Source organism: Rhinolophus hipposideros, assembly GCF_964194185.1.
Source record: "Rhinolophus hipposideros genome assembly, chromosome: 2".
Classification (NCBI taxonomy): Eukaryota; Metazoa; Chordata; class Mammalia; order Chiroptera; family Rhinolophidae; genus Rhinolophus; species Rhinolophus hipposideros.
In genome coordinates, this window is record NC_138048.1 from 80,028,980 (window position 1) to 80,045,209 (window position 16,230).

A 16,230-nucleotide genomic window follows, 5' to 3' on the forward strand; every position below is an offset into this window, starting at 1 on the left:
TTTAAGTCTTAATTCTTTCCATTGTTTAGCAGTATGTGACCAAGGTCATATCAGGTATCCACCTTTGGTACAATGCATGTAGGTATGCTTTAGATCTGTCATTTCCTCGATTGATGGATAGATATATGGATTGATTGATTTTTACAGCTTAAAACAATGAAAACTGACTATCTCACCGTTTCCATGGCTCAGGAATCTGGGTACAACTTAGCTGAATGCCTCTGGCTCAGGGTCTTTCTCAAGGCTACAATCAAGATGTCCACTGGGGCTGTTCAAGCAAGAAACTTCATTTTAGAATAGAAATCAATAATGCATTTTTAAAAACTAAAATGTATAAAGTCAATAACATTTCTAAATGAGTAATTTATCTCATTTATAAAATATATTAAGAATATTTTTAACAGATTTTCAGTACATGGTTGATTCTGAATAAGTAAAACCCATAGGATAGCAGAGACACAGATTTTCTGAAACGATTGGTATTCAAAATCATTTCAACTTGGTTGCAGACTACAGTTTGTCCATAGGAGCTTAAAATATGTCCGTAGGAGCTTAAAGCCTCATCCTCTCAAACCCATCACAGCATCCCCTGTGAAAAACCTCGGAAGTCCCCTTCACTCATAGGCTAAAGACCAAAATGCTCAGCCTATCTGACTAGGCCCCACAGCGCTTGGTCTCACGGACCATTCCCTCCTCTTCAATTTTCTCATACTCTCAGCCTTCCTCCCCAGATCGCTGTGCTCCATTCCCGCCACACCCCCCCCCCCACCTGTCAAGCTCCTTCCCACCTCTAATCTTTTCACAAACACAGGTTGATCCCTCTGTCTTGGCCATTCTCCCCACCTGACTACCCATTGATGTGTTTGATTTGCAATCATCCCTATGATTTTATCTCAAATATCTCTTCCTCGGAGACGTGCTCAGACTGGACCATAGCCCGATACACTGCTCTTTTCCTTTAGGGAATTATGTAGTTGATAATTACTTCTTTGTATATATTAATTGCTACCTGCTCCCTCAACTAGACCAAGCTTCCTAAGCAGAGTGTCTCTACCCACCTGAGCCACCATTCTCCCATCTTCATCCAGCACAGCCTGGAGCTTAACACCTCATGAATGTACTCGCACGCTCCTCAGCAGTTATCTGGTTTCGCCCCAAAGTCTGTCTAGATAATGAAGAAGAAGCAAGTGTGGGTAGCCATGAATGAGATTTTTAAAAATTAAGTTTTGTTTGAAACATACAGCTGTTTAGTGGGACAGCCTAAAAGCTCAATTAGTGATAACTTCTAATTTTCTGTGGAAAAATCTCTATTGTTTATATAATTTCACTCACTGAAATGATCAGTCCTGTCACTCATTTCCTTTAAGACCTGGCACTATCGGTCGATACTCTTTCTCTACAACCAGAGCCAGGAATGAAAAAGAATTTTTTTAGGTGACTTTTCCTCATGGCCTACCCACCAAGATAAGGTATTTAAATCCGATTACCGCATTCTGCCATGTATAATGCACACCCACATTTTTGGCCTAAATTTTCAGGGGAAAAAATCTTTTGTTTTAATTCTTTAATTTGAATTTTTATTTGTTTACATTTAGGTACTTGGTTTTGTATTATAAAGGAATTTTAGCATTTATTTTTTTAACATATTATGGTACAAGAAATTTTATGTAGCAAATAATTGCAAAACACAAGAACAGACACAAGGTACAAGAAATGTTATGTACCGGTAACAAAAATACAATATTTACACATCATAGAAGCCCAAGAACTCTTCATTGTTGCAATTTCATCTTAAGTTCAACAAAACTGGTTATCTTATTCCAGGGTATTATTCTGCATACTGATATTTTATATTCAGTTATTGTTACTGATTTCTAGAGTTACACTTTTAAGTCATAAGCATAAATAAAAGAATTGATAACATTTATATAGATATACAATTAGTACTACTCATGTATAATGTACAGCCTCATTTTTCCCTCACAAATTTGGGCCCAAAACTGTGCATTATACACAGCAAAATACAGTACTTAGTTTCCACTCTGGCTTCCAGAGAAGATGGGAGGCTGACTTCTACTTCTTTTTGTAAGAAAGTAAAACATCTTCAGTTGCTTATCTGCTTATTTGAATTCTCCTGGCCATTATTATAGACAATTGTGACCTGGTAACACAATGACTTTCCATTTTAAGTTTTTGTGGAAATTATCCTTATTAGAAAGTATTACTTATTATCAAAGCCAAGCTGTTGAAAATCAACAATAGCAAACCATACTGATTTAGGTTGGGACTATGAGTGATCTATAATTATTATTTTTAAGTTGGTTACCCGACATGCATTCCTTTACTCATTACTCAGCAAGTATTCACTGATTACCATCTTTGTGCCAGGCATTAGGATCATGAGAGTTTCCCCAAAGCTTGAGGAGTCTATAGTCTTATGGAGCAAAAATTTCTTGCTTTATTTACTCCAAAGAGAATCAAAAAAGAAAAGAGAGACAGTTGGAGGTCAGAAGATAGAAATAATGTTCAAAAAAATCCAACTGTAATTTGAATAGTAAGAGTTATAAAAGTGGACTTGGATAATGTAGCACCATTATATTCTTAGAAGTAGGCAAAACAGGCACGAAGGTCAGCTTGTAGCCCTATAGACACCCATCCTGTCTATGAAAGTCTGCAAAATCTTTCCACAAATCATTTTAAGAAAGGATAGCTGCTCTTCTTTCTAGGAAAATTTACATGTGATTATAACTGTCCTATCTGAGGGCCAATGAAACATTTTTATATGGTTTTCTTAAGTTCTGTACCCAGAACACACACAACCACCCAAGGGCACACTTTGGGCTTCCTCTTTGTTTCAGAGGTCCCCAAGACCAGCCACATGTTCAGTGACTCACTAGGAAGACTCACAGAACTCAACATACATCTGCACTCACAGCTGTACTTCACCACAGTGAAAGGATATACAACAGGGTCAGCAAGGAAGAAAGACCGTGGTGGAGTCTGAAGAAATCCCTTTATGGGCTTCCTATGGTCTCACCTTCCCATGAGTGGACACACACAGAGCACTCCTTTCTCCACCGGCAAAAGGGCAGTCATATATGTGCAATGGTTCTGCCCAGGAAAGCTCATTAGAGACTCAGCATCAAGGTTTTCATTGGGACTGATTATGTGGACACTCTTTGCCTGGTAATTACCAAAATTTCAGACTCCCAAAATAAAGCAGATGTTCACCATTAATTACAGTGTTTGTACAGTCTAGGCATAATGCGTCATCCTTATCCATTAGGGAATGGAGCAAACATTCCAAAACCCAAGATCCCAGATGCCAGACAAGGGCCGAACTTGCAAGCAGGCAGGTCCTTCTAAAGATAACAGCCTCAGGCTTGTTATGGTAACTCTTTTCTGAACACAATTCTTTAAATCTTCTTCCAGAATATGTGTTGTAGAAAATAGAAAATTCATGTTTATCTCTCTCTGTATACATGGCTAAAGAAAATGTGGTAAGCCTCAATTTTAGGTATTATCATCATTAGAGTTGTTACTAGGAATTACTATTTGTAGATGAATATTACTATTAATAATATTGTTGCTATTAAGTCTAGTAGTAGTTATTAGTTATGGCGATAATATTAATATATTGTATATTATTCCTATATAACGGTCATATCAGTCCATTCAATGATAGTTAACATTCTTTGAAAGGTTTTAACAGGCTGAGATCATGAAAATCTAAGGAGATTCTGTGTTTGGTTCAGGGTTTTATTTTTCCTCTAATCTGTTGCCTTCTTTACCAGGACAGACTTTCCGCAGCTTGAAGAAGTCAACCATGGATTTCAGGCGTGTGAAGGACTATTTCTCCTGGCTCTATTATCAATACCAGATCATTAGCTGCTGTGCCGTCTTGGAGCCCTGGGAGCAATCCATGTTCAATACCATCTTACTAACCATTTTTGCTATGGTGGTATATACGGCCTATGTTTTTATCCCAATCCACATCCGCCTGGCTTGGGAATTTTTCTCCAAAATGTGTGGCTATCACAGTACAATTTCTAATTAATCTTCTCTGCATTCTATGAATTGGCACCGCATATGTGTGTGTTGCTCCGTTTATTGTTGGAGGCACATACTGTGTCTTTTTTCACTATCTGACCTAAAAAGGCCTCTCGTCTCTATGCACTCTGATATCCTGCCTGACATTTGAGATACATGCCTCCTTACATTCTTGTGTATGTGTTACATTGTGCATAGTTTCTCAACTTAAATCTATGACTTTAAGGTTTTTTTGTTAATCAGGAAATTTCATATAAAATTTTTCTGGAAAGTAGGCTCATAAGAGACTTACCAGAATCATGTTTAAAATGTTCCCTTGATATCAATTCTATACTGAAGGATATATTTTTAAAAATTTGTTTCATAGTCTACTGTCAAAAGGACCATATCCTTGTTTATAACATACAGAGGGTGCCAAAAAAAAAGTGTATTCACATTTTAAGAAAGGAAAAAACTGTCTTAAAACTGTAATACTCAATATATACCGATAACAAAAGATGAATACAAGTCATGTATATACATTATTTTTTGGCACCCCAGGTATAAAAAGATGTAGATAAATTATGTGCCCCTCCCCCTAAAGTCTTATTTTCTAGTAAACTGCTGATACCTAAAATTCTTTACTTCAAGTGCAAAAGAACAGGCTGGAGGTAATTATCTCCTTTCAGACATGATTTGTGAATTGTTTCTAATGCCTCTACAAGTCTGGCTTTATAACCATTTAAAATCAACAATGTTGATTTTACATAACCCAGTAAGTATTATAATACAAATTAATTTTAAGTATAAGAAACAAAATATAATCAAAGTAAATTCAGATATTGTGACTTGTGAAGTTGCCTTGCCTTGCATGATGCTGGCAGGGGGGGGGGGAGCAGGAGGGGCAGGGTAAGAGAAAAGAAGTTGCCTTCTTTCTGTTCTTTCATTCAGTGGAGGGGAGAGAAAAAGCATGTACTGGGCTACAGGAAGAAAAGCTAATAAATAGGCTGGAAGTAATATTCTACCAGCAGGAACTTGACAACTCCAGTTAAATGCTTTGATATAGTGTCTTCTTTGCAGAGCAAAAACAAGATTTATTAAATTTCCTTCAAAGTGTTTATCTTAAATACAATTACAAGTTTTTAATTATATTGTTGAATTAAATGTGAATGCCAAAGACCAAACTTTGCAGTTTTTCTTTCCTCTCAATAAATATTATTGTTAGTAATTCTAGAGGATAAAACTATAAATAGTTTTTAGACAATATTTGCACCCTTGTGTTATGAAAAATTTTTTTCCAAAGACAGCTAGAGAGAATGATGTTTTGCATGCCATATTAACTTGCATGTTGGTTAAAAACACAAAACAAACACATGTTTCGAAGATGAATGAAATGTATTTGAACATGTATCTGAACATGTATTTGTTGATTTTTGCAAAATAAAATTAGGATTAATTTTATAAGTAAAATATCCACCTCAGATTTGCTTTTTTCTATTGTACTATCTAGGTGCTTACATCCGTATTTCTCCCCCAAATTATTGTTTCTTACTAATCCAGTGGGTCAACTGATCTTACAATGGTAGGGTCAAACTAACATTTATCAAGGGTCTTCTCCATGGTGGGCACGTTTTACATGTTGAAGTAGGTATTAAGGTCTCCCTGTTATAGGTAAAGAACCTGGAACTTGGAAAAGGTCCATTTCTTGTTCAAGGTTCTTTAGCTAATAGTGGCAAAGCAAGGAAGCAAATCCAGATCAGGGCCACACTGGGCCCTAAAATATCTACCGCATGGAAACCCATGGGAGGACAACATGCGCAAATGAAAGTTGGTTGGAGGGGGGCCACCAGAATGTTGGAAGGCAGAACCCCATTAAATAACAGGGGATAGGAAGAGACAGCTGAGATCAGAGAAACAATAAGCCAAGTCTCAGCTTCCGCCTTTGCAGCTTACCCAGGTATTGTGTTCACCATTTCTATGCTGTCCAGGCCCATACGCCTATTTTGAAAGATTGCGTTCCCTTTTAAATATTTAACAGAGGATGCTCAGTGAAAGCATGCACTTGGATGCATTCCCAGTTCACAATGATTCAACACCCTTATTACATGGACCCCTGCTAAGTACCCTTGGAATTCAATCACAAAGATGCTGCACTGACCTTTTTAAAATCCTCCTTCTAAAAATAAGAACTAAAAGAAATGTGAATAGACCCAGCAAAGCTTAATAAAGGATATTACAAACCGCTGCCCCAGGATGTCACTTTGAAGGTAAGCATTTCCTCTGAGAAATCAAAATAATAACTACAGCGTGCAAAATATAATTAAACACAGTTTGAGAGGGAAAAAAACTACATGCATGCAGAAGGGAAGAAAGCTCTGCCTGCCCTGCCCACTCTGACCATTTTCTGGACTAGCAGTGATGCTCTCTATACCTTGACCATAGTTAGCCTAGATTAGAAACATATTTTATATGTTTTTCTTTTGCACTTATTATTTATATGTTTCAATGGTGCATACAGACTGAAAAAAAAAAAAAAACAGCCAAAAGTGTCATGGTTTAAGTGGGCTTGCGTTTGTCACTCATTGAAGTTGGAATCATAAAATGTTCCTTCACTGCTACTAGCCAAGTCAACAATTGCTTTTACCTACTTGTGCAACAAAAAACCTCCACAAAATGCCAAGAAATAAGGCAGTTTTAACAAGACGACACTGGTCAGTCTTTATTAATAAAGTGTGTGAACAAAAAAAATGTCACTAGCCCACAGTTTCTACTTCTTTCTTCTTCCATCACTAATGTATCTAGTTCCTCTCACTAGTAGAATGTGTGCCCCTGGAAGCCAGGAAATTTGTACTTATTTCTGAATCCCCAGTATGTAGCCCAGGACCTGATACTACTTAGCAGAGCTTAGCAAGATGCACATCCTGGGGAATGTAACATAGCTCCCCATACCTTGTCCACACAGAAACAAGGAAGCTCAGTATTTGTATCGGGCCAACCTCAGGATGGACATTTTCCAGCTATCGACCAAGAGAGTAACATTAATTCGTTCTTTCATTCATTCTTTCAGCAAATGTATTAAAAGTGCACCATGTATTTATAGATAGAGAGATGGAGATATGGAAAGATATATGATTAAAAAAGTATAGTAAAAACTAGGTGGTGGTGTTCAGCTGTTCATTGTAAAATTCTCTTTACTGTATATTTGAATTATCATTTTATTCAAAAAACGCTGGGGAAAAACTCTACCATATGCTATTTGTTGAGTTTGCCACTAGGAAACAAAGATGAATGAGAAGGAAACTGAAAAATCTCTGCATTGATGAATCATACAATCCAGTAGGCAGGATGACACAAAAAATAAGCAAACAAAATATTTACGAATTGTGGTAAGGTCTTCTGAGACAAACAATAGGGTCCTGGAGAGAAAACAAGAGGGTTGGGGACAGTAGAGCACTTGCAGGGCTGCATTAGAATAACATCCAAACCTCTCTAAATGCAGGACTTTACACAGTGGGGCAGTGAAGGACAGAGGGGATGTCCTTTGCACTAAGATGATGACACTGGATATTGTGTGAGAGCGGATGGGACAGGGCATGAGTGTGAGCAGGGAGACCCAATGCAGACGAGAGCTGAACTAAGGTGGTAACATCAGAGACAGAAAGATACATGGTCTGAATTGGCATATTTTGTAGCTGGAAAGTCAGTACATCTTGCTCACAGGTTGAATCAAAGTGGTAATTCCATTAAATACACAAAATCTTTTTCTTTAAATATCTAACCCCTAGCCACAAATGAGGAAATTTCTTCCTTATTTTGGGAGTTATTTCTAGAGCTGATTTGCTGCTCGTAAGAAAGGATAAACCCTTTTTGAAAAGTTGAAAAAAACAAACTTTATATGTTTTGACGTTTTTCCAGCTTTTAAAGATTCACCATATCTCATCAAGAGTCCTTATACTTCTGACTGGAAGAAAGGACTCCAATTGTTCATCACGAAACAGAATGTTATTCTCTAGGTACTTGGAATCATCAAAACTGACTAACCAAATACCAGTAACATGGTTGTTCCTCAGGATTAAATTTTCCCAACACCCATTCTAGAGCTTGAAACATCTTTGAGAGCAAACTTTAGAGTTTCAGTTCTTTTTTATTTATTCCTGAATTATCATGTTGACCATAATGAAAGCAACCGCATTGAGAAAATGTAATGGTGGGGTTAGCAGGACAAAGCTGACCAATTTTTAATTTTAGTTACTTGCTTAGAAATTATAAGGAAATAAGAGGCAGAAGTTCCAAGATAAAAATTATAGTGCCTTTACCATGATGACAGCCTATTTCTGTAGCTTTTTTGTAAACAATGATGACATATTCCATTGACAATATTCACACCTCTAATCATTTCCATACGATGCTCAAAATTCAGATTGCTCCTTTTTATTATCATATTTTTGTTTCTCTCTAACGCAGACAGCACTTAATCCAGATGTCTGATTGGGGGGGATGGGGAGACAGCAAAACAGAGGAGAGTTCCCTATGTCCCACCCTCCCAGCCTCTGCCTGGCACAGCCACAGCCACATACATGGCAGGTAAATTCCCTGGATGGCATCACCCTGATCACCAGTGACACTGTGATTGAGGAAAGCCCCATGTCACTCAGCTTGGATTCCCACCCATTGATGAGACAGGAGGAAGGAATAAAAAGAGGAGAGAGATTGGGGGAGAGTAGGGAAGAGGGGAAAAGGAAGAGGCCTTATCCTTTTGTTTTCTAAGTTTATGCTGGGAAGGCCTCACTTCCAAGTAAATTGTTGTACTGCTCTTCTGTCCTTATCCCTCAAAGAACTTCCCTGATCTCAAGTATTTTTTTCTTACCACTTTCCTACCATCAGTTTCTTTTGTTAAAATACTTCACTTTTGCCCAATGCTAAAACAAATCTTGTGAATAACCAGGCAACTGATCCTCTCTCCATCCTCCAGTGGCGCTCACGTCTTCCTTCCTCTATGACCTGACTTATAAGGGTGTCTCTGCCACACACCATCCCTAATATCACTCCATCCCTATTTTTTGAGGCTCAATAACCTCATTAGAAAATTAGGAAGTGGAATCACTCCAGAGATTCTTCCAATGAAAAAGTCTGCAGTGCATGGAATTCTAGTGACTTGCAGCATTTCAGCTTCCTGAAACTTAACTCTGGTGATTGACAGGAACCTGACCCTTCTCTGAAATGCTATGGCCTTTGTTACCCTCGCATTAACCATCATTGTGGAAGAAAGGCAATATAGTTCATAAATAAAAGCAAATGAATATACCAAATCCCAAAGCGCAATCAATCAGTCCTTGACCTGAGCCGCAGGTGAGACAATCTAGTTCATTCTGTGGGTGGTGGGTTTACAGCAGAGGCCTCCCTCATTCGGCTTGCTTTATTGGCTTGCATTTCAGGCCATTGCCTCCAAAGCCCCTCCCTTCTTAGGCTTCCCTGTAGTCCCTCCATCCTTTAAACCTCTTCTTGGCCTTCACCTTACCTACGCTTACATGCAGCCGCAGGAAGGGTTTACTGTCGTTCTGTGCAACCTGAATTTTTCACCGCGGGATGGGAGGACTATGAAGGATTGAGGGGAGGAGGGGCGGCTCTGAGTAGAATCGAAACAGGGAGCCGTTGGTGTCCTGGTCCAGCCAACGGGCAAAGTATCCATAAGTCAGCTAACTCTCCACTGTAACCTTCCGGAAGCTTATCTCTCGTACTTTATCACACAAAGGAGATCCCATCCTCCCAGCCCTGAGTTTTATTTCCCTGAACCAGAGACAGTACCTGGCTCCAAAGAAGGAGAGGGAGGACTGAAAAGTGCACTGCCCACACAGTCATTTGCATATTCTGTGCCTCTCCAGTGTCCGTTCCCAGGAGTGAGTGCTGCTTCTGGAGAACACAGATCATGTTTTTTTGCCCCATGTATTTTTTTTGTAAAAGCTCATTAAATGGATTGATAAATAAATTAAGTCCTTCTTATTATTCCAGGTTAGGAGGCATAGAGTCATATTCCAGACACAATTTGTCATTAGAATTTATATTGAGTGACTCACCTATAAAGAGAGTTTTCAAACTCCGAATGAGTAGGTGAAGGTTTTGAGAAATTATGGACCTTCTCTTGTGTCCTCCTACCTGTTGCTCCTTCTCTCCTGCTTGTACATGTACTCTCACAGAAATCCCTACTCAAGCGTGGTTAAAAAAGAGAAGGGCCAAAGGCTAACTGATGTATTGCTCCTCAAGTACCAAACCTTTTGTTCTCAGCTGTGGCTATCCATTAGAATCACCGGGGAGTTTTAAAAACCATCAATGCCTGGCCCCCACTCACAAAAATTAAATCAAAATCCCTGGAGCCCTCAGCATGGTCGTTTAAAAAGCTCCCTGGGTGATTCTAATATTCAGCCAAGATGAAGAAGCACTTTACCATGGTTTCCGTGGACGCTAATTAGTCACTAAAATCCAGCTTAGAGCTGGACGCTCCACTTACTCTCTCCCACTTGCTGAGCTCCCTGAATATGTCTACAATGTGGTTACGGCCCCACCGTTTCTCTAGAGAGAGGCTTAATTGCAACAAACACGCTTCAGGAAAAGTATTCAACACCCCCGTAACAGCTTAAAGTACTAAGCAGTTAAGAATATCACACTCCCCTCTGGATTTTGTTCCATGTAATAATGTCTTCAATCATTTCATCATGCATCATGTAAAAGCAGTAAGATATCACAATGTATGCTTATAGGCACGAAGCTTTAAGTACACTCCGTCTGCTGCTGATGAGCCTGGTGAAACTATTTCATTTGCAACCTGAGTACAAGATCATGTCACAATAATTTGGTTCAGCCAGATAGATAGTGCCATCAGTATGGCTGCAGAGCGTGTAAGGAGAAGTCATTTCACTGCTGTGAGGCATCTCGTGGAACAAGGTACTTTGCTTTTTTGTTGTTTTTAATTACTTGCAGCTATACATCTTTAACGTAACATAGGTATTACACATATATCATATATATGATATCATTAAAATAAAAAACAAATGAAGACCAGCCTTGAGAATTCCCTGAGCAGAAAAAACTAGTTTAGTCATACAAGCAAAGCTTAATGTCGTGCGGGGGACCCTGCTCGCTGCGCCATGTGTCGTACGGGGCAGCCTGCGGGGTCTCTGCTCCCGCTCCCCACATAAGAACGCAGGACAAGGTGAGGCCAAAAAGGAACACCCACGGAGTCATAAATAGGGAAGTCAAACCAATATATTCTCGCTGGCGGCTGGGCTGGAGACACAGGAAGCAGGATCTACATAATCTGCAACCCGCCGTCCTAACAGCAGTCCGCGCTTGCCAGCCACCATCTTCTTGCTAGCCCCCAATACTCTCCTGCTAGCGTAGTCACAGCAGTTATATTAGTGGCCAATGGCTTACAGGTTACAGCTGACGGGCAACTAGCCACAGCTGCTGGCCATCTGATCACAGTTGATGGCCATTTACTACCTGAGCCAGCACCTTTCTATGTGAGGCCGAGAGCCTGGAAACTGCTTTCTGGGGCTTTGTCCCCACACTTAATTTAGCTTATTTTGCAAGACAGGGTCATTTCTCGCGTATGCCTCTGGAAATCATAAGCAAAACTTAAACGGTTTCTCAAAATTGACATGAGGTACCACTAACCAATTCTCTGTCATTTAAGAAAATTCTCATATTACAACCAATTACTGTGAAGAATAAACAGCCACTGCCTTCCCACTACATCAATTGCCTTATAACAATTCCTTGTTTTGGTTTGACTGCTCCTGGTTCACAAACTGTCTTTTTGGTGTGTGTACAATAAACTTTATTAATTACTACTTTGGTGATTCATTAGTTTTACTTCTATTCTTTATAGTTTTACTTCTGTTCTTTATAAACTTTTGACTATATATACACACATACATACACACACACTCATATTATACACACACACACACACACACACACACACATATATATATATATATGTATATATATATATATATAAATAGAGAGAGGGTGCCAAAAAAAGTATACACATTTTAAGAAAGAAAAAAACTGTATTAAAATTATGCTGATGGTAAGCACTTTGAGCACCTCTTGCAATTACAGAAGTCAAACATGACTGGTATTCATCTTTTGTTAATGATATATATTGAGTATTGCAATTTTAATACAGTTTTTCTTTCTTAAAATGTGTATACATTTTTGACACCCTATGTATGTGTATACACACACACACACACACACACACACACCATCTAAAGCTACACCAACGTAATCGGTGGCAGAAGCCATTCCAATTAAAAACTAAGCTAACCAAATGATGTGTGTGCTAGATAAAGAAATGGCAGTCATGTGTGATGGAAAGATCAACGTCACCCAGAGAGTGGTAAAGTTCTAGTTCTTGCTCAGGCTATCTGTGCGTCACCTTGGGCAAGTCATGTCACTTCTCTAGGCTCCAGGTTTCTCTGCTGTGAAATGAGGGACTCACCTGGGAATGGAAGACGTGTTTTTATCTTTCTGGTTCCTCCCATCCCTGGCAGGGCTTTCCTTGAGGGCTACGTTGAGGAGTATTCTGAGGTTGCATCTGTTCACTGGAAAGAATGCCATCAGCAACACATCAGTGTCTGTCATGAGGTCAGGACAAGAGAAGTGGAGCTTAAGTTCTCCTGAGCCAAACACCAGAGAATTGCCTTCCCAACCCAATGTAACAGATGGAGACCAGTAAAAATAAAATGAAAGCAACTCTTTACACCACCTTAACTGCTAATCTTCACAGCCATATGAAAATGTGTACACACATACTGGCAAATAGCTGTCTTTACCCAGTCGTGCTTATCCTTCAGCTCCAGTTCAAATTCTACCTCTTCTACCAGGTCAGCCACATCCATAATAATAAATGGTAATAGTTGTGTAGCATGGATTGTGTCAGGCACTATTTTAAGCATTTTACAGATGTAACTCATTTAATCTTCACAGCAACCCTGTTAGGTAGACACTATTATTATCCCCATTCTACAGATGAGGAAAGCCAAGTCACAGATTGTTTAAGTGACTTGCTTAAGGTTACACAGTCAGTAAGAGAGATGGAATTTGAACAAAGGCAGTCTGCTCCAGAGAAAATGTGTTGAACTACTGGATGAAACGGCACTTCTGAATATCCACGGCAGCCATCCCCTACACCTTAGTTTTTTGTGTTTTTGCATTCTATTGTTTACTGATTCTGAGTGATTAAAGGAGAGCGATGTGGCAAGCACTTTGGAATTTAGACAGAACTTTACAGCGGGTAACCATACGAGGTCTGACAATTAAGTTCCCCACTTATTGCAACAATGTTGCTAACTTTTTTGATATCAGAGGGATTATTCATTATGAATTTGTACCAACTGGACAAACAGTGAACCAAATTTAGTATTTGGAAGTGCTGAAAAGGCTGCATGAAAAAGTTAGATGAAAACGACCTGAACTTTTCGCCAACATTCATGGCTCTTGCATCATGACAATGCACCAGCTCACACGGCACTGTCTGTGAGGGAGTTTTTAGCCAGTAAACAAATAACTATATTAGAACACCCTCCGTACTCACCTGACCTGGCCCCCAATGGCTTCTTTCTTTACCCAAAGATAAAAGATACATTGAAAGGAAGACATTTTGATGACATTCAGGACATCAAGGGTAATATGATGACAGCTCTGATGGCCATTCCAGAAACAGAGTTCCAAAATTGCTTTGAAGGGTGGACCAGGCGCTGACATCAGTGCATAGCTTCCCAAGGGGAGTACTTGGAAGGTGACTGTATTGGTATTCAGCAATGTGGTATGCAGCACTTTTTCTAGGATGAGTTCGCGAACTTAATAGTCCAACCTCGTACACCCTGGTTTGCCCACCCAGTGTCTCTGGGTAGGAGTAGGGGGTATTCAGAGAAAGCTTCCTACATGAAGTGATGCCTGAGTAAACATTTAAGGGTAAATAGCAATTAATCACATTAAAATCAGCAATTAAAACCAGTTTGTTCTCTAATATAAACATTTTCTCTTGACAATTGCTTAGACCCCAAATTACATCCTTTTGTAAACAAAATTGACCATCCCTCTCCAAAACTCAAATAAAACATTAAACGCCTGCAAGAATAAAGTTCAGTCCTGTCATAATTGTGGTACCTTTGCCTTACAAATAAAAGGCTTAAAATGTCACTTCCAGGTGATGGTCCTGGGTTGTCAGGAAGGGAGGGAAAAATTTAATGAAACTCTTGATTAGGAGAGGAAAAAATACTTCAGGGCACCAGAGAATGAGGGGAAAGCTTCCCTCTTATCGTTGAGAACTTCTGACTCTCCAATGAATCAAAGGCAATGAGCAGGTACCTCGATAAGGATTAAAGGGATAGATGCCACATTTGGGTGAGTTCTATACAAAGACTGGTTCCACTTATTACACTCTGAGATCTATTTTAGGAACTATTGGACCAACAGGAAAGCACACTGATCAGAGAGAGCATAAAAAGGGACCTAAAATCTTCAACTCCTCTGTGACTCCTTCCATTTCCCTCATATTCATCACATGTTGAATGTTTCCTGTGATAATCTATGTCATATCCACTCTTCATTCCCACCATCAACATGCAAACCTAGCAAGGCCTCAAGTCCCATCTGGATTATTACAACAGCCTCCCTATTCCCAAGCACGCAAAGAGTCTCTATTACCTGCTGCAGGTTTGTAATCAAATATCCTTGACTTGGTTTTCTGGACTTTCCATTATCCACCTTTCCTTCGTCCCCTATTGCTGGCTGCTGATCCATCCTCAGGTCAACATTCACCGACCACTCCGGGCAGGCTGTTTCTGGCGTTGACCACTTGAGTGGTGGCTTGTTCTCTCCTAAGCTGGAATCCTTTCCTCTATCATCTGTGGAATCCTGCCCAGTTCGAGGCTGAGAGCAAGTAATTTTTGGGGGGCAACAGCTTTAAGATATCGTTGACCTATTAAAAATGTACATATTTAAGGTGTACAACTTGATGTTTTGATATTCAAATAATTTCTTATGCAGACAACTTACTGCGACCATTCGGGTCCCCTGCCCTAACCTCTCCTCCCATAAGGCTGAAATTCTGCACCATGACCTCACTCAGGGTTTCATACAAAGTGTTGCCCTGATTTTTCCATGTTCACCTTGTTTCTCCAGAGAGATTGTGAGCTTCTTGAGGACTGCAACTATGTTCAGAGTCCTCAGCAAGTGATAAGGAGACATTTGCTGATTGATTAATTTATCAGATTTAGATACAACTGTGACATTTAACAGATGAGCTACATTCCCTAAAGCAGACTACCACAGATAACTGGGGAAATCAAAACTCATTTTGTCTCCTTGTAAACTTGGAAATGAGTTTCCAATAGGAAAACTTGTGTGCTCAGAATTTTATAGTGATAACATTTAAAATACAACACAATTTTCAAATCACACTTGTCAAGGAAAAAGCAAGATATTTTGGTGGAGAATGGGAAAGTAAGGACAAAATATAATCAATAAAATTCCTCACCCAAACTATAATATACAAATGTTTCAGATGCCTCAAGGATCTTTGTCAACTTACCTGACTGGCTAAAGATGGTCCTAAAAATTTCAAATTTTTCTTCCCTTGTCAAGTGGAGAGTCTCTGTCCTGAATTTTTGGGTTTCTTTTTTATTTTTTTTCTTTAACTTCTTTTCAACTTCTTATTATGAAATAATTTTAGACTTGCCAGAAAGTTGCAAAAACAGTTCAGAGAGTTTCCATATACTCTCTTCACTCTCAGCTTCTTCTAATGTTAATAGGTTGTATAACCATAGCACAGTTACCCAAACCAGAAAGTTAATATGAGTACAATGCTATTGACTGATCTTATTTGAGTTTCTCTAGTTTTTCTGTTAATATTCTTTTGCTGTTCCTGAATCAATTCAGGGTCCCACATTGCATTTGGTTGTCTCCTTTGTCTCCTACAAATCAATCTTTCCTTGTCTTTCACCATCTTGACACTTTTAAGGAGTATTTGGGCGGTTATTTTGTAGAACGTCCCCCAGTTTGGGTTTATCTGATGTTTCCTCACGATTAAACAGAGGTTTTGAGCCTTTCTGGCAAGATCACTGCAAAAGTGATGTTGTGTCCTTCTTGGTACATCATTATCAAGAGGTATGTGCTAACTGATACGTCTCAATG

At 39.2% G+C, this 16,230-nt stretch overlaps 1 protein-coding gene across 6 annotated transcripts in view; it reads left to right on the plus strand.

The window, feature by feature from the left end:
* The window catches only part of SPTSSB (serine palmitoyltransferase small subunit B), a 28,188-nt gene extending 22,695 nt beyond the window's left edge, over positions 1 to 5,493 (plus strand). For 4 of the 6 annotated variants that reach the window (XM_081024792.1, XM_081024789.1, XM_081024790.1 and 1 more), the window contains one exon: positions 3,795 to 5,493. In XM_081024792.1, the coding sequence (XP_080880918.1) occupies positions 3,827 to 4,057 (231 nt within the window). In that variant the 5' untranslated portion in view covers positions 3,795 to 3,826 and the 3' untranslated portion in view covers positions 4,058 to 5,493. The remainder of the gene's footprint in view (positions 1 to 3,794) is intronic. The other 2 variants (XM_081024793.1, XM_081024794.1) reach the window with 1 other exon arrangement.
* Positions 5,494 to 16,230: the final 10,737 nt, after the last annotated feature.